Source organism: Fundulus heteroclitus, chromosome 9 (assembly GCF_011125445.2).
Source record: "Fundulus heteroclitus isolate FHET01 chromosome 9, MU-UCD_Fhet_4.1, whole genome shotgun sequence".
NCBI lineage: Eukaryota > Metazoa > Chordata > Actinopteri > Cyprinodontiformes > Fundulidae > Fundulus > Fundulus heteroclitus.
In genome coordinates this window covers 14,071,628-14,091,311 of record NC_046369.1, presented here as the reverse complement: position 1 = coordinate 14,091,311, position 19,684 = coordinate 14,071,628, and the positions used below count along the sequence as shown (strand labels likewise).

Below are 19,684 nucleotides of genomic sequence, written 5' to 3'. Positions count from 1 at the left end.
CTGCTGGGTTTCCTTAGATAGGAAGCATTTTGACCAATCTGTCTGGATGATTTGATTGAACTGGACTTTCTAAAGTGTCTTGAGATGACATGTGTTGTGAATTGGCGCTATATAGATAAAACTGAATTGAGTCGAAGGTTTCAAGGTATCACACTACTGACACCAACATTTTAAATAAAGATGCATAACATGATATAAGTGACTTAATTAAAACACAAAACAACACTCATCCCTGCTCCTCATGACAATTACAGTTATAATAATAATTTCAGCACTCGTCTCATATCCTTTCACACCCCATTATAAACTAGTTAGTTGGGCTATCTGCTCAGACTGCAAACCAACCTTTGAAAGAATTGCTACTTTTGATCAAAATAGTAGCTATGAAATGCATTACGTTAACATGCATGATGAGTCACATCGTGACTGACAGCGTTTTGCGACTGGAAGGTGTTTTCAAACATCCCAATGTGTCTAAGTAATATATTGTTGGCAGTAGGGGAGAGGAATAATTGCCTCCCTATCTAACTGCTCTTTTTGTTTTCACTTCATGATCATATTTTTTTTTTATTTTCCTTTGTTACAGACAGGCAACTTCATCTTTGTGTTGTAGGCATGGATATGCAACAGCCTTCCTTCAGCCATCTGACGTGCAATTTGCAGCAACATGTTGGATATGGCGAAAGCTCCAGTCACTCCAGCACTTTCTCTTTTACCTCATTAAAAGCCGTTTAAAACACGGTAACGGAAAACTTCAGACATTTTTGAAGCCAAAACTTGTTCGAACCCTGGTGTAACCATGTTACCGCAAACTACATACAACACATGCCCCGTCTTGTCTATTTTGATATAGGCCATACATTCCTGAAGGCAAGTCAGCATAGGCAAGGAGTAATGTAGTGTAGGGGGGGGGGGGGAAGCCCTAGGCTGCTTATCTAATTATGCAAATACAAGTTCATGAGTAATGCTTGCTTTTGTTCACCACAATATGATTTATGAGCCTTTCTTAATCAAACAAAAAGAAATGAAGGGAGAACTTGGTAATATCTTCCATCAGTGAAGGCTTTAAAGGTGGCTAAAGCCTCATGATGGTAATGAATGATTAAAAATGTATGACCCTAGACTCACGGAGAGCTGAATTAAAAAGACAAAACAAAAAACATTTAATTCATCCCTTCAAATACATGGCCAATCTTGTCAAACTGAGAAATTCACTTACCTGTTCATGCTGTGGAACAAAGGCATTTTCAGCAAAACACACTGAAATCACATTGAATCACCGGGGGAGAGTATGTCTGAGCAATAACACCTGATGCATAATTACAAGTGAAAGTTAAATCGTCGAGGGGAAACGAAAAGAATAATGAGGGGAGATGAGGAATTTATTGTGCAGTGATTTTGAGTAATTCGCGGGAGCCTAGTGCCTTTACATCTGTGTCACTGCAGTCTTGCCTTTATATCCTTCCGTTCATCCTTTGCTGTATCAAAGCTGCTTTTTTTTTATGCATGGTGAGAAAACTGTGGATGTTGCCAATTCTCGCAGGGCAGCCAGTGCACCCAGAAAAAAAAAACCATCCCCTGTAGGTTTGCAGGTACAACTGCTATAGAGCAGAGTGGAGGGAATTAAATCAAAAGTAATTTATGCCAGTTTTTTTTTTTTCCCCCCTGACATACCTCAAAGTACGAGGGAGGTGCATTTACATACATGACGTGGCAGTGAACGGAAAGATCAAAGCAGACAAGGAGAAGGAAGAAATGGGGTTACTGAAGTCTTAAACAGTTTCCAGCAGAAAATTGTCTGGTCTTATCAACATCTAGGTCGACCGACTCCCAGGCTTTTAATTTCCGCTCGTCTAAAAAGTTACGTCTACGCTCAAAATGCTTAACGGCTGAGGAGGGGAAACCCTTATACACGTATAAGTCACATTACTTGGTGGGCTCTTTACACATACACGGTGTGACGTGAAAAGAGGGGGAAAAGGGACGACACAGAACACAGAGGAAAGACTAGCACATGAACAATGACATGAGAGATGAGACTGTGAAACACAGACGAGTCTAACAAACTGTACAGAAAACACGGCAGAGACAAACACGAAATGAAACAATGATGTTAGTACCATAAAGATTTTATTTCCGTCATTTTCCTCGTATTTAGTCGCCCTGGTTGGATTAGAGGTGGTTATGCTTGTTTATGAGTCTGTTAAAATATGTTTATCCTGTTTTTATTTTTATTATTTTTGTATTCTTTTTAATTTATTTTATTGCCATTTTTTTTTTTTTACCATTCTGAGCATCTTACCTCGAATCGGGGTACCCTCTGGAGGAGACACAAAAGTGAAGACATACAATCAGTTCAGCTCCGGGTTAATGTTAGTAATAGTTAGAAGGTGTTTGGGAGGAAAAGATCACTAAAACTAAAGTTATCATGTCATTAGCAGATATATTACAGAGATCAGGGCTGTGTTTGAAACAGGGGGACAAAAATAAACAGAGTAAGAAATAAAATAAAGAACATGTATTTCATTGCTGGTATCACAAAAGAGAGAGAATGCTTTTATGATTGGGACTTTCTTTTGACTTAAACATCCTATGATGAGAAATGTATTGATTTGATAGTATTAAAACACTGCGTTGTAATTATTTTTATCGCCCCTGAAAGTCAGGAGGATGAGCCGAACAGGACAGCTTTGATTTCCTAAGTTGACACTTAATGCACCGACAAGAATCGTGTCTGCAGCCATAAGAGGTGCGTAAAACGGCAAGAGGAACCACTATTCTATACTGGAAATACAGATTTACTTGAATTTCAAGCTATACCTTCAGGTAAAACAAGTTATATGTTTGATATTGAAGTTATTATTTATTTTGCCAGCCATAAACCTGCTTAACTGTGACAGACACTCTTTACCTCAAGGTTCATTCCGTCTCGGCAGTCATTCGATCCCTCGACTGCTTCCATTGTTTTATTTCACTGAGAGTTGTGCTTTTTTATTTGTTGTTTACTTTGAGACGGTATATTGTTACATACTTGACTGCGAGCCAAATGCTCCATTAGGGACAATAACATATTGAGCTTTTGCAGTTCTTGGCTGGTGGGGTTTTAAGACGCTGTCTGGGCTGTAAAGCTAAACTCTGTTTACACAGGGGCAGACTTTTGGCCTCAACACCTTTGAATCCAGACTAACTTCTCTATTCATGTTATCGCTCTTTTTTTCATTAATAAATTTCCTGTTTAATTACAGACTCATTTGTTTTTTGTTGTCCACCCTTCTTTTCTCTTGAGAGTCTCAGTACTTCCCTGGGTTCCCTCTGTCTTACCCATTCCTTTGCCCAAATCTTTCAGTGATGGAGAAAAAAAACCAAAATGTGCCCTTGCTCATGCTTTGGAAACACCAGCAGGACAATATCAACCGCAGAGAGGGGCCCTATTTGACATTTTCAGCCTGCTGGCACAATGCTCAGGGTCAAGGCTATGCACTGTCCATTATGATTATCCCTGCAGGTCTTACCCTCCTGATGCAAACAAGCCATTTTCAACTAGGTATGAATGTCCATCTAGTCTTTACTCTTCAGTGAGCTATAGTTTCATTCTTTCATAGCTATGAACGAGTGCATGTTGGAATATCTGATTTTTACCAAGGATGACTGACATCATGCAAAGCCTTGGCAGCATTTGATATTGGACAACAACTGATATTGAAGAACAAATGTTTCTAACATTTATCATTGGTAACAACTAGTTTCCGATGAAACGCTGACAGAGTGACAGACGGGACACAAACAATTTCTGAACACTGTGGCCAACCATTAGCATTAGAATTAGCCTCAGCGATGCCAAAGCTGTCATTTCCTTCGGAGCAAATCGGCAGCGCTAAATTAAAGAGCTATTTCACTGTTTTGAACAACTCTATTTTAAACGTTGGACGAAGGTCCAAGTTAAAATGATAATTGTTAATTTCACATGATACAAAATACACAACCTACTGTGTGTTTGTGGGAACAAAAAAGGGCTAGCATAGATTTACACTTACTTATTTACTTGTTAAACCTAGACAGAAACATTCAACTTAGGCTTCAACAGTTATTGTGGGACTCGTGAATACTTTTAAATTTTTACATGACAAAGAGGGATTATCGCAAAACCTTGCTACAATCTCAACTTGTCTTATTCTTGTAAATCCAGCATAGTCTCATCTCATGAACTTTTGATTCATCATCACAACCATAAAAATATTAATTCATATGTTGCATGTACTCTAACTGTTGGCCAAAATGGTAAGAATAGGAGTTCAAAAACACAGGATACCCAGCGATCATCTGTACTGGCCCAAATAATTATGTATACAATGCATGCACTGTAGACAAAGCACAAAGCGTTCAATACCCTTTTGCTCAAATTGTATTGTGTTTTTTTTATGTATAAAGGATCATCTTTTGTGATACCAACAATTAGTATTTATTGAGTTTAAAGTTCTGCCTGGTTATTAATGACCCTTCATTTTTATATCTTTTTATTTAACAATGTGTCCAAACTGAGTTTGGAACTGTGCGTAAAATTTTATTAAATTGCCATACCATCTGTAAATACACCTGTAAAGCATGCAGATACTGTAACAAGTGCTAGGACTAACTGATTGTATCAAACGGTTCGATAAAAAGTCTGAATACAATTTAGTTGTTTAAGATTCTTAATATCAGTTTTACGGTACCCTGTAACCCAATCCTAAAATAATCATTTTGTAACTTCACAAGTTCCATATGTTACTATTAATGAAAGCCGAGAATCACTGAAAAACCAGGCAAAACTAATATGGCATTTTTATAGCTTTTAAATGATAGTATACATACTGTTGGGTAAATCACAAGGCAAAGGACACAGGACGCTGGGAAAGTTTGTTAAAAGAGTTAGAAGTGATTAGAGGCTGCATGAGCTGGTTTATTTAGCTTTAGCTGAGATGAATTTTAGTTGGGGGTTAATAGGTTACTAGTTAAGGTTAGAGGTTAAATTAGGTTAAGGTTAGAACAAGGTTAGGGTTAATAGAGGGGGTTTATACAAGGGATGACTATTAAATCGATCACAAAATGAAAGAAGGAACACAAAAGTAGACAATTAAATGAAAATAGTGAAATGAGGGGATGTTCAGTGAAAAGGTTAAACAGATATGTTAAAAAAAGAACACGAGAGGAAGGTTTGTTTAACTATGACATATAAAATATTCCAGTAAATATTTGTAGAGTTTTTATTAATATTCAAAAATTTAAACAGCATTAACAGATCAAATTGAATTAGCCAAAGAAAGACCAGACGAGTCTATTGGGGCTATCTGGTTTTCAATTACAATACCAAATCCACCTGTATTAGGGGCACAAAACCTTTTGGCCATAAGCTTCCCTTCTAAGCTTTGGTTCAGCCAGGCGTTGCACAGATTAGGAGGGGCAATGACCTAAATATATCTCAACATGGCGCTGTCTTCCTCAAATTATCAAATGTGGTATTATAGAACATCCATCTGGTTTTGTTTAACAACCCTCTGAATGTATTAAAAATGCATAACTAAAGGCTATCCAGAGGCAGTTTGGCCAGAGATGTTGCACATCTGCATGTGAGACAAACGAAGTTGCGTGATTGGCTGAGTGTCAAAGTCTGACCACCCTCCAGAGGGCATCTGGCTGACCTTCACTTTGCTCCAAACCCCCACCCCTCATGGGTCTGCTTGTGTGACAGCAGGTCCCTGTAAAAAAAAAACAACAACTAGATTGTTACTACATCTGCACAGGTCCCAGCCTCTCTCTCCGGGGTGGCTTTGATGCCGACATGTGCGCAATTTTGAGAATATTAAGTGTGACTGAGTGAGGATCAATGCAACATTTGATCACCACTTTAAGCCTTTTTGAAATAAAATAAAAAGGTCTATATTTTTATGAACGCCCATCCTTATCCTCTCACTGTCATTGTGGCCTGTGGTGAATCATTCTGGCTGACAAGGCCAGTGAAGGCCTGGGGTCTGCAGCCATGGGAACTGGGGAGAAATGTCAGGCTCCCTACACACCTCTAAAGGAGCTCCTTAGGGGACCCAGATGCAAATATCACTGCCCCACCAGCACAGCATGGTCTTGAACATAAGGAACTAGTCTACCAGCGAGTGAGCTATCTTACAAACACCTTTTTCCTTTTGTTACAGCGGCATTGTTTCTTTGTTGTTGTTGTTGTTCTGTTTTAAGAGGATTTATGCTAGAGCCACATTTTTCTCACAGAATGAAAACATACACATTTTAAAATCAATCCATTTTGAAAATTGTGGTATTTAATGTAACGAGCACGAGATTCAGGAGGTAACAGTTAACACAATTCTCTGGCCAGATCTGAGTCCCTCTTTGTTTTATCATAAAGACCCTAAAGATCCAAAAATTATTAAAATTATTTCTAATTACAATATATGAGAATAACAAAGAGGGATTTTTTAATAATTTTTTTTTCCAAATTTAAACCTTTGCATACATTAAAATTACTAGGTCTTTCAACAATTTGGGAAAGCCTGAATAATGATGTCATGGCTTTGTAACCACCCTGGCAAGTTAATGCACAACATTTCAGTTAAATAGAGGCACACCTTTGGATGTAAAACAATCAATTAATTTTAGTAATCCTAATTATAAGATTTCATTTTTTTTGTTTAAGATATTTAAATTGCATAGTTCATAAAACTTTAAATAAAAACTGGCAACATCAGGACAGTTGCCTCAAAGTTGTTCAGACTTAGTACTGTGCTGGTGAAGGCAACCCAGGCCCGCCTATCTGATCAGTATTTCAATGTGTTCGCTTTTAGTTTCAGTGGGGCCTTCTCCACCGGACTGGCTCCAGTGATTAACTGGTGCTAGTTCTTACTTAGCACCAGTTCTTTGTGTTTCCAACACCACAAACCCTGGCTCACGCCCCAGAAACACCAGCGCTAACCCAGCTTTTACTGGCTGCTGCAACAGAAGAAGCAACCACTTGCGCCTGGAGGATAAGGGCGGGTTCATGGGGAGCAGTAGCCAATCAAATTGTTGTGGGCGCCATGTATAAAACTACAGAATTTAGTTTTGTTATTATTCGTCAAATTTCTAATAAAAACAAAAAGGTAACGGCAAAAGCCCAACGCTTTAGTAATATGAGAAAATTGGAATAACATCTAAACCCGCAATAGTTTGAAATCCCCCATCACTTAATTGGAGAGGGTGAATGCACTGCTTACTGTTGTGCTAACAGATGATAATTTCCCCTTAAATCAGTCAATTAGCACTGTCTGTCTTTCACTATCTCCAAGGGCTGCTAATAAATCTTGCTTTAAAAGTTGTGTTTGACTCCTGTTTTCCAGCTGCTGAAGCACGTAGGAGAGCAGCTGATTAGAATTGTGAATCGTCCATAAAAGCCACTTGTTGTTTAAAACAGCTGTATGCAAGGTGGAGATTTTAAGGCACCTGTTTGCAAGGAGACTGAGGTAAATAATACTATTGTTGTGGTAAAATTGCCTTTCCATCACAAACAAACAATAATAAGGGGGAGGAGCAAATATTAGCTAGATATTTGAAATGCCACGGTTCTGACTTGGCTCTCAGGTGGTGGTAAAGCAAAATGGTTCTTTTACAGAACCATTTAGGAACTGGCTCTTGTACCAGTCCCGCTTTAAGAACTGGAGCTTCTTTGATGGACAAGCCCTACGTGTGGCATGGTAATAAATCCAAAGGCTGACATTAGCAAGAGTTAGGGGAAAGCAAAAGGAAAGGTTAAGAATGAACAGAGGAAGACCACAGGGAGCACATTAAAGAAGAGGAGAAGGTTAGGGTTGGGGAGTGAGGGATGCATGCATTTTGGGAGGTGGTTTAAATATGCCTTCTGCTTCAAGGAGAGTGGGTTGGCTTTATGAGCTTTGCAAGTCACTTACCAAATCTTTCTGAAAATGACAAAGCAAGGAGAGGTAATTAGAAAAAAAAAGAAGAAGAACAGTCTATTTTAGGTTAAAGTTAGGTTAAAATTTCCAAATAATTGAAGGAAGTACAATCTAGTTAGCCGTTGTGTCTTTCTGACTAGGATATACTTTAAGCATCAGCTTGATTTGGAAAATTATGATTATGAATGTTTTAATTTAGTTAATAATCATATTAGTACCATTAGTCTACCAGTTAAGATTTTTTTTTTTCAGCCATAATTTTATTTGATAGTTTATTTGATCATTTTCTTTTTGGTGTTAACTTGTGTCATGGATCAAAAGCAAATACAAGGTGTTTGAAGGCCTTGTGATGTGCCATGACGCACATCTCAGTTTCAGACACCAACGTAGACAAAACACTTTAACAGAGAGAAGACAACAGAACGACTTAAATAGGACGCACAAAGAGACTTCAAGGTCTCACAAACAGACAGATGATGCGAAGGTTAGACAACACTGGAAGCTGAATTTCCTTTGTACACAGAAGCTTAAAGCTCACAAAGGCACAAGTAACAGGTTAAAGGTTTTCACAGTTTTACAGGTTAAACAGTTTTTTCAGAAGCTGTAAATGCTTCCAGCACAAGCTCATAAACTGCTGATGGGGGAAACAAATGTTACAGAGAAACAAACAGTGCAATCTCAAAATATTACTCTAATATTCTAAAAGAAACGTTCACAGATTTCAAAGAGTTGCATCCCTGTACCCCTAAATCTGTTACAAGAAAGCTAAAAATAAAACTGGCAAATCTGACTAAGAACTAACATGCATAAAAAAAGACATTCTAGGACACATTCCTGCTCTGTGTATTAAGGCACAGTGAATCTAATAGTGTATAAACTGTGGAAAGTTATAATTTGACAAGATTCACATCCTGACAGTAATTATGCTGGGTAAAGTAATCACCATGTGAACAAATAATCATGTATATAAGATATTAGCAACTCGGGGTCAAAATTTCAGTATTTTTTTTTTAGCAAACTTGCCAAATAAAAATAAATATTAAGGTGAAGCTATCTATGTATAAGCACTCTTCTATAGAGCTAATACAAATGTGTTTATCTAACAATTGATTCAGATCCACTAACTTGTATCTTTAATATTCAATTCTCAATTTTACATGTCAGATTACAACCATAAACTCCAAAGCAGACTGATGCATCTGCCGTGTTCCTTGGTCTTTGTGACGCTATATGTTTGCTAAATTTCTATTAAACGCTTCTGAGTCATTCATGGAACAGTAGTATTTTTCCTGAGATGAAATTATACACATATTAGGTGACTTCTAAAGGTGATTGGTTACCCTGCATTTTTTTAGAGGTAATAGTGTAAAATGGGCCAGCCTTTTTACATTTTGATGTGAAAAAATTACATTTCACAACTATGAATTACTACCTGTTGGGCTGTCAACAATTCAAGAGATATTAATACTTCTGCACATCACTGCATGTACCATGGATCTAGGAAATATTTAGCGATGCAGAAAAAAAAGACTCATATCTAAAGGTATGTTTGGAAAGATTAACAAAAAAAAGTTAAACAACAAACAGAAATATAAACGCAATTCTGAGCTGTTCATTTTGCTGTGTTTAGTAAGGGATTAATAATAAGATGACATATTGATAATTCTGACTGTACAGCCTTTTAGGGGCCTCAATTAGGGCAGAGAGACTCATTGGTGACAGAATCTTTATTTAGAGGCCTTGTTCCTGATTTACAATTGCAGCAGTAAATCAAATGAAAGTCATTGGATTTTTCAAATGGTGACAAATCATCGACCTAAAATATCTACCCCTGTTGCCCAAAGCCACTGCTGGGCCTGCACTTAATTAGCAATATAATTAGACTGTGCGTTACTGGGGCAATCTGTGGGCTTTAATCAATCTGAACAAGAAAACATTTCCACATCTGAATTTTGTATGCAGAGGCAGACCTTGCTGTCATTGTCCGCTGTGACACAATTTTGGGACGTTACACGACCTTATATACACACTTATATTTGATATAAACATTGCTATTTATGAAGTAATTACTAAAATTAATATAATAAAATGCCTATTCTAACTAAACTTATTAATAATCAATACAAAAATACTGACACACGAGCTGTGAAAACACAAAATCAAATGATATTATCTGTTATTAGAAGTTTTAGAATATGGAATCTGTGGAGAAAGACAGAGCAAAAAAATTATGGCTTTAGCTTTCCTTACCTGAGCGAAGTTGCTTGATACGTCCACCACTTGTACTCGGATCTATAGGCAGAAAGTCTTTGTACCAGGTGATCTCTGGGTCAGGGTTTCCACTGGCAGAACAGAGCATGGTGGCTGTTCGAGTTCTCTCCACCACTTTGAGTTGAGGACCCATGTCAATGTTGGGGAAGCCTGGCGGCAGAAGGTCCTCTGTGGAGTTAACAGGAAAAGATTGCATGAAGCACCTCTGACGCAGGAAAATATTCCCTTAAAACTGTTTCTTTTTAGTTCGTTTTGAGTTTTTGTCATTTTTTTTCACAGACATAGATCAATTTACTTCATTTCCAATTTATATCATGCATATGCCCTCATGTTGTACAAACAAATTGCTTCCACTTTGCATCCTAACCTGCTTTCATTTTACAACTCTGGGTGGTACCCATGAACTTTACTACTTCATCTCAGTTTATTTTGCTATGTAGTTAACAATTTTGATATATTTTGGAGATAAAATAACATAAATTTGACAACCTCTTTGGTTGTCAACGTAGGTTAGAGATTACCCAAAGGCGGGCATGAATTCTCGTTTGGTCTGTACATACTGCTCGTTTTCATACTGAAAATAGTAGTGCATGAAAAAAAAAAACAAAACTCCAAAATCACTCAGACTTCACAATACCATCAAGGTAAAATAAAAAAAAATGCTAGATTTGAGCACAAACTCACAAAAGAGCACTTGTTTTTATTTAACTATACATTTATTTTTGCTTAGATAAAGATAACCAAAAGATATTTGCAGAGAGAAAAACAATTGAAACATGAAAATATGTAGAAAAAAGCATAACAGCAAAAGTCAAATAGTAAAATATTTTTAAAATGAATGAGCAATCTTAGGAAAACACCAGGAGGAATTGTTTTAAAATTTTTTTTGCAGACTCAACATGTGCACAGATATGGCTTTGTAACTATAGCCTGCGTACACGTATGAAGCAAGCATCAAACATACTCCAAGTTATACATTTCTACTCGGGTATACAAAAACCCCCTTTCAATGAAACATTTCCTTTCTGTGTCAGGAAATCATCAACCTGTGCAAACAATTGAGCGAACAATTTTGTTACAAAATACACAGCAGTAATTTGTAGGCATTGTGGCAGATAAATATACTTAAACTGTGTCAATCGCAAAGAAAGGAGCATGCTGGATAACTGGGATTCGATCTAGTCTCTAAGGACCAATTCCGAAACCACCTAAAAAAAAAATAGAGCATTTTATTAATTTTTCGTAAGATTTTCTACTTGTTTTTGTAAACTGTAATGTCTCTGTTCCAAAAACATTTTTCCAAAGAAGTGTATATATTGTAGGGTTAAAAGACAATAAGATCGAACGCTATCCTAAAATAGAAGCCCAGTTGATAAATGAGACTGCCTAACCATCACTCATCATTATATAACTTATCATCTCTGCTTTTGAGAAATGTGATTGGTTATGACATGTTTTGTTTAATAAAATATGCACAGGAGTTACTTTGTTGCACATATACTGTATTCCCTTATCATTACTCTTATACCACATCTAAAGCCACACCAGCTGGCCCGCGTTCAAACAGAAACAAAAACCGACCAATTTTCCTAAAGCTAATAATCATGCATGATTGAACCATCATTTCTGTTTAAGAGATGACGGCTTAGTGCACTCTGTGGTCATTGTTCTCCTCCTTACTGTCTTTGGGCAATTAGTCCCACGGGTCAAATTGCCTGACCTTTTCTCCGGCTGGAGCCAGAGCAGTGATTCATCCTCGGATGACAAGGGAAGAACCCAGAGCCGTAATATGCATCTGAAGCTCAAGGCCACATCCCAAATGGGAGAGGAATGACTGACTGAGATTCTGGCCAGTGGCACAGCAGATCTGCATTTGGCAAGCCAATGATATCCTCATGTCCACGCTGCAGCCGTCACAGCGGCCTCTTCGCAACATCATACGCACTAAATTACGGGAAATTAGGACAGAAAGTAAAATCACAGTTTTAGTTGGAGACACTTAATTCAGGCCATCTGCTGTTTGACGAGGAAAAGACAGTTCTAGGAGTGGGGAAAAAAGGGGGAACTAGCAAATGTGAGGGAAAGAATCAAATTGTCTCCAAACTAAATTGAGCCAGGTTGCCTCAGAGGCGGATATAAGACCACAATGAATATTTCAAAGGTGGGTTCAAAAAGGGGCAGGCATTTACACTGTTATGTTTCGAGCTGTTTCCTCTTCATCATTTATTCATAACCATCTCAGTATAATTCCTTTATGCCAGTTCATTTAAAGCCCAGAGAAGCTTTAGCCAACATTTTTTGCTTTACAAGGTTACACTATTTCTTTCCTTTTTCTTACAAACTCCCCTCTCTGGGTGTCATCGATGATCTATGTACAAGATACCATCAAAGGTGCTGCACTTGTATAAGCCTCTTGCTAGTCCCATCTTTTAGGAAAACATATCTGCAAAAGGGTAGCTCTGCCCCACACAACGAGTGTTACATCTGATGCATTTGATACCGCTGCCCCTATCTACACAGCGAATCCCTCTAAATTCATAGTGTGAAAACATTAAACCAAGGCCAGTACAGGCCACATTAAAGTAGCATGAGAATACACGCCGAGTAAGTAGATCGGAAACAAATTTGTTAAGACAGGAGACAGAGGGAAAGTGTCTGAAGTAGCAAATGAGGGCAGAAAAGGTGGATGGACAAGCAAACGGAGCAAACAAGAATGCTGCGATCGTGCATTGGCGGATAGATTATACCACCATTACAGCTGCTCTGACCTGATACGGCACCAGCAGCTTTCCTGGACAAATGGCATGTATGTTGGCTGCTCGCTTCCCTGGAAATAGAGTCTGATCCAATCTTTTGCCCTGAAGCTTACAGGCTCTGTCGATAAAGGCGGTCATGCAAAAATAAATAGATCACTCATCGAGGGAGTGGAACTTTAGGGTTAGCCAGCCTGGATATGAAGGCAACTGATATGGACAAAATCGTATCCCAGTGTTCTCAAAGGGCCAGTCCCCCATAACAGAACAGTGAGCATACTTCTATGATTTCAACACTTTGTGCTGATGGATCTGTGCAGGTCAAATGATATGAACTTGTGCAAACGATTGCTCTTTGGTGAAGTTGTGCACAGATTTGCGGGGAATGTCCTTGTCACTGTGCACTTCTGTTAGAGTCAACATTTCCCCAAGAATTTTATGGAAAATATTGGGATTTTCATATATATATATATATATATATATATATATATATATATATATATATATATATATATATATATATATATATATATATATATATATATATATATATATATATGAAAAAACAAAAAACTTTATTAATTAGCATTGACAGCAGATACACTCTTTCTACTAGCTAATAGCAAGTTTCTTGAAGCTCTTGATTTTTATCATTTTTGCTTTACTTCTTGGAGTTAATTAAATCTGTGTTACTTTTTCATTTAAGATCATTACAACTGACAAGTGCAAAGCCTTTAATAAGGTTGTGGTTATCTCGACCAAGCTAAAAGGTCTGCGCTCCTAATTCTTCCAGCTAATCCCATCTCTATTAACATATTGTTAGCAAAACCATCACTTGAAGAGTTCAGTTGATTGCATATTCATTCATTCCCTCACCTAGTCATCCATGCATCTACTTCCTTCAGCTTCTCCAAGAATGATTCACAAGGTTAAAAAGTTACAGCAGGGATACCCAGACATGCATTTTGCCAGTGACACTCTCCAGGCCATTTAGGGAGATCCCAGCTAAAAGGGGTAACCACATCCTCCATGATTCCTCCGTTCCATTCTCTTATGTGCATGTCTGACTGACGGAGCAGCTACGATGTTATTTTAATCATTGAGAACGGTTCTACATTCTTCGTGACTACTCCGAATGTCACAGTCAGCGGACTCGCTCTCTATCGTTCACCATCAAAATATGGATCAACTCCTGTTTTCTGCTTCATTCTGGTCAGGCTCCGACCAGGTCAAGCTCCACAATTCCAATCGTAGCAAACAGGAAACAACTTCCGGTTTGTCAAAGGTAAATGGTGTAAAGAGAGATTGTTAAACACAAATGAAATAAGTTTTTCTAATATTCACAATAATATTGCCTGATTTATTTAAATATGACGCAAACCACTGTTTTTGCACTATATAAAGGAAGAAGAGTTGTCTTTTCAACATTTAATTTGAAATGTCTGCTTGCTTGCATGATCATACATGCTCTTCTCAGGCTCGAAGCAACTTTGGAGCGGAGCTAGACGGAGTAACCGCGGATGTAGTAGGCTTTGCTTTTGACAGACTCATGGAGGCTGTCTGGAATGGAGTGGACAAGTACAGGAGTGAAGGATGTGGAATTACGAGGTTAGTCCATCCCCTTGTCTTCTCCACGTGCGACAGATCCAGAAAACCTTTCAAAAAGAGGCAACCAATTAGATGCCCAGTCCATCTCAACTGACACCTTTCGATGCATAGGAGCAGTGGCTCTACTCTCAGCTTCCCACAGATGATGGCACTCCTTATCCTTTCTTTAAGTGCGGGTCCAGCCACTTTCCAGAGGAAGCTAATTTCAGCCACTTTTATCCAGAATCTCATCATCTTGATCATGATCCATATTCTACGACAATGGGGTTAAATCATACAAAGCTGGCTAAATAGTGAGCTGCACTTTTTGCCTCAGCTTTTACTTCACTACCAGATGAGAGTAGTTCTTGCGTAAATGCAGAAGATGACGCAATCTGTCCATCCATATAATGCTCCGTCCTGCCATCCCTGTTAAGCAAGACACCGTTGTTACCTTATAATTAGGGCTGTTTCACATTGCACCAGGCAGACATAGGTTCTTGTCCCTGTTTTGTTAAGTCATACCAAACTCTTAATTTACACTGGAGTTGCACGATGCACTGCGTGAGAGAAACTGTCTCAGATTAAAGAAGTCCATTTTGTTATGCAGGCACAGGCTGTTACAGCTCTCTGACTACCTCTGCTGCTAGCTAGCTCAGATGTGCAATGAAGGAGTCTCAGTCATGCCTTGAAGGGGACTAATTAAAAACAGCTTTAATTAGCACTTTACTCAGGCACATGTACTTCTAGAGCCTTTCTCCACTCACTGACCTGCGCAAATCCTGAAACCTTTCACAAAGTTGCTTTGGCCAATTTGCTACAGTATCACACATGAGACTTAATCCCTAGGTGTTAGTGCTCTGCCCTACAGCAACCCAAGAAAATGAATAACTAATGCCAGAAGGTTACTGCCTCACATTGGTCAGGATTTTGTGCCGCATATGGGATATTGACATTATCATACTGCAAATGCCATTAATTTTTAAGCAAAGCCGACATCAGTGGCTTCCGAAGTACAGGGTTCCGAGCCATCACTGATCTCCCAGAGTGGAGAGAGTCATAACTAATGATGAAGAGGGAGAGGTGAATCCCAGCAGACTGGGACTCCAGCAAAGTGCTATGATGTGCTTCACCGTACCCCGCACCTATTACTCATATTATTATTTTCACTTACAGCAATGATTTAATTTCATCAGCAGCCTAATCAGGTTAACTGATTACCCGGTGCTGCAGCGTCGAGACAGAGGCTTTAAGCAGGCCTGTGCACTAATACCACAGAGGGACTATGGGGACACAGGCAGAGTGAGAGCACAGGAAGGACAGAGAGACTGACAAACCTAATTTAAGGTATAAATTACACAGAAAGAAGATTATAAACATCATGGGAGTAGATGAAGAAAACAATGATAAACTGTCATTTATGAAAAACAAAGGAGTACACTGAAGACATACAAGTTTGAAAATTTACTAGAACATGTTTATGTAAGAATAATTAATGTTTAATTTATTAGGAAATGTGTCTCCTATTCCCTCTTCAGTGTCTGTGAAATTCTTTGAATGTTATTACCAGTAAGAATCCTGTTAAACTGCTCGAAGGAACATGGGGAGAACAGTGGCAAAGAGAGATCCAGGGACAGAGAAGAATAGCAACACAGGGGAAATCTAATCACAGTGTCTCTGGCCCCGGCACCGATAGCCCTCTCCAAGATAGCCATCTCAGCTGAATAAGGGTTATTATACAACCAGCACTCAACCTCTACCCTCTACTCCATTCCCAGAAAGACATCTGATGTCCTATTAGTATTCTCTGCACCCAGCACATCTAGCCACCAAGGGTAACATTTACATCAAAATCTCCCAAAATACAACCCAGAGAAACACACCGGACAAACGAGAGAAAGGAAGAGGGGGTACATTTTGGATGGATGGATGGCTGGATGGAAGATGGATGGATGGACAGACAATGAGCCATTAAGTAGATGGATGGATGGATGGATAGATAGATGGATGGATGGACATTAAGCCATTAACTAGATGAGTGTGACTGGGTGAACGGGGCTCTAGTCTCAAGCAATTCATTTGGTCATTATGCCTTGAAAACTCCAACCTAAATGCAGTCAATCTACCATTTGGTTTGGTTTATAAAGTGAATTACAATAAAATAAAATATTTCTATAAACATACGTACTAGGCCTTTAAGTGCAACTATAATGTTTTCACCAAACATTTAAATGGTACAAATCAGGGTTAAATCCTTGCAAAAATAATAATAAAAAGTACATAACCCAGACACTTTGTCCTTATGAGGTACAGCTGAATGATTGACACATCACTGAGATGAGAATAGATTAATGGTGAAGAACAGATGCAATAGTTCAATTCCAATGAGGACGATTTTTAATAACACAGTAAAGAAATAGAGAAAAATATATATTTACCTCAGTAAGAGGCAGTTTATTCTACATTGGCTCTAAAGCTTTTAAACAAATAACTCACCCAAAGGATTGTTGGGGGTAAGGTAGACAAACTGCAGGTTAGAGAGAATGATGTTGCTGCCAAAAGGGGAAATGTGTCCCCGTACAGAGATGTCAGCTAGTCAGGTCTAGTTTAAAAAGGTAGGTGGCTCTGAATGTGCTTTTTTGAAAGTGTGTGTGTGTGTGTGTGTGTGTGTGTGTGTGTGTGTGTGTGTGTGTGTGTGTGTGTGTGTGTGTGTGTGTGTGTGTGTGTGTGTGTGTGTGTGTGTGTGTAATGAAGAGTAGTGGGCACCTTGAAACCTGACACCAGTTTATGATATAATGTGCAAGGCAGAGCAGCTGTAAAATATATATTTTTTAAAACTTCTGTTTGACTGTTGCAACAGTTTGGACATATAGGGAATATCAATTTTAATATGCATACTGTCATTATCCAAAATACATTTTAGGGCATTTTCTTCCTACAATGTGATAAGAAAAGAAAATGTCAACTAACATACTTTTTAGTTAGTTGGTTCCCAGAGGAAAGTAATTTCCCTCTGGGATTATTAAAGTATGTCTGATTCTGATTTCAGAATATGCATCGCTGTGACACAAATGTATCTGATCTTAAATTAATGACAACACACAGAAAGAAGAATATGCAGGGGTTTCTACCAAGTTTTAGGAGCACAGCATAATTCCTTGGTTTAGCCACCACTGTATTAGCAGAACCTATTCTGTAATGATTATATGTTCGTCGTTGATCTGAGTAAAAGAAAAGCTGCAGCAGTTACACATTCGCAATGTTTGTACTTTTCCTTGTCTGAGTAGGCCTTTGTTGATAGAGAATCAACTTCTGACATGGGAAGCAAAGGCCTTTCTAAGCTGTCCAAGCTACGCGAGCCAAAAAACAACAGTTTGTGAGGGCTGAGCTGCTGCAGTGTGCTGCCAAAAGAAATCCAATCTAACCTTCCAAAAACCCCCAAAGTACCAAGACTTCAACTCAAAGACCAACAGAGAGTGCAAAAAGATTAGAGGGAGGCGGATGGGTCGGGCTAAAGGACCAGCTTCCTGTCCCGATAGTATTGGTCTTATCAAGTAAGACCAGGTGTGGCTGCACCTTTCGTGAGCGAAATAAATATAAATACGCAGAGGTTTAAATGAGCAGAGTCCTGTTAGAGACCGGTCAAATGAGTTTTCCACATAATTGCTCAATATCCCTTTGAAGCATGGAAACAACAAGCAGATGTGACAGGAAGGGTCAGTAAAGATGTGGGCCTTTGCCACAGTGAGAACAGTTGAAGCATTAGATAAATAAGGAACTTAAAAGGCAACAACAGTGAAAGGTTGTGGATAGAATACCAATAAGCTCGGCTGAAAATGTAATTATTCGAAGGAAAAGTGGACAGTGGGCATTCGTGATGAGCGGCAAGAAAAAAAATCGTTGCGTCTGAGTACATGTGCGCATCTTGGTGTGACGCTTAACGACAGCAGCACATTTTTAATTTGTATATAGTAGGTTGACAAAAGGTTGGATTCCATAATAGTGTCTTAAATGATGATGATGGTTACTGGGGAGGTGTTTAGATGGAACTGAGCTCTCTTTGCATTGCTGATAGTAAGTTAAGCTTCTTTCTGGAGAGTCTTGGACAGAATCTGCAAAAGGATATAATTGGCAAGAATTTATAGCTGCAAGCCAGGATGGTGGATGGTAGGCTTTCCACTTTGGTCCCTTTGTGAGTTTCTACATTGTGTTTTTCAGTTGTTGCGCTCAAACAGAGTTCTGCAGTAGGGAGTTTGCATATCCAAGGGTGTAACAGTCCTCAGCTGACGAACATGCCAAAGCTGGATGGCCAACTTTTGGATGTAAATTAGGAGCTGCCTCAAGTAAACAATACCTCAGGCTTTTGTTTGTTGGTAGAGAAAGAATATAAGGGATGAGTCAGAGTTGAGTCGGGGTAACAATTGCATTGTAGCAGAACGTACATAGATCTGAAGAGAGAGGTGGACCCAAAGCTAAAATGACTGATTTACCAGCCTAATAATGAGCCAACCACAACGTTGGTGATTAACTATGGGTAAGTAACAAAATAATGAAATTGTGACCGCAAAATACCAAATTCCTCTTCCATGGAACAGTGGCTCAGCTGTAGAGAGGTGTGGAGCTCAGAGATTAAGGAAAGGTCACAATCGCCGCTTTGCTAGTTGTGAGATATTGGACATGTCCCACTTAGAACAGGCCACTGAGCAGGCACAGCACCCACTGGCTTGCTTGCTTGCTTGCTTGGAAAAGTCTCGGTTAGTACTGGAAGAGGTCATTGTGGAGAGGCTAGTTTAGAGTATGTTTGTAAAGACTAGTCCCCCCACAACATGTTCCCAAATAAGAGGTAGCGATTTATTTTATTTACATATGTTGATGGAGATTCTCAGTCATCTATGACATTACAATCCTGCTAACAATACAAGGAAAGTTGACCTTTTTTTTCCTTTCTGGAAGATGTTTTACCTGTCATCTAAAACGTTTCTTTGGTTCTGACAAGAAGTTAGCAATTGAATATTTGTCTTAATTAAAACTTGTGTTCGACACATTCTTTAAAGTATTTGACACATTTATCTAAGTTTTCTCTTTCCCTCACCTGAGATGTCTCCTGTCAAAGAATAATAATAATCACATTACTACTTA

The 19,684-nt window shown here is 38.6% G+C and overlaps 1 protein-coding gene across 16 annotated transcripts in view; it reads right to left on the bottom strand.

Moving 5' to 3' along the window:
* ptprsa (protein tyrosine phosphatase receptor type Sa) overlaps positions 1-19,684 on the bottom strand; it is a 302,454-nt gene that overhangs the window by 106,939 nt on the left and 175,831 nt on the right. For 11 of the 16 annotated variants that reach the window (XM_036141038.1, XM_036141042.1, XM_036141044.1 and 8 more), the window contains 3 exons: positions 10,185-10,373; positions 7,929-7,937; positions 2,303-2,320 (listed from right to left, as the gene is read on the bottom strand). In XM_036141038.1, coding sequence (XP_035996931.1) covers positions 2,303-2,320; positions 7,929-7,937; positions 10,185-10,373 — 216 coding nt within the window. The remainder of the gene's footprint in view (positions 1-2,302; positions 2,321-7,928; positions 7,938-10,184; positions 10,374-19,684) is intronic. The other 5 variants (XM_036141043.1, XM_036141045.1, XM_036141048.1 and 2 more) reach the window with 1 other exon arrangement.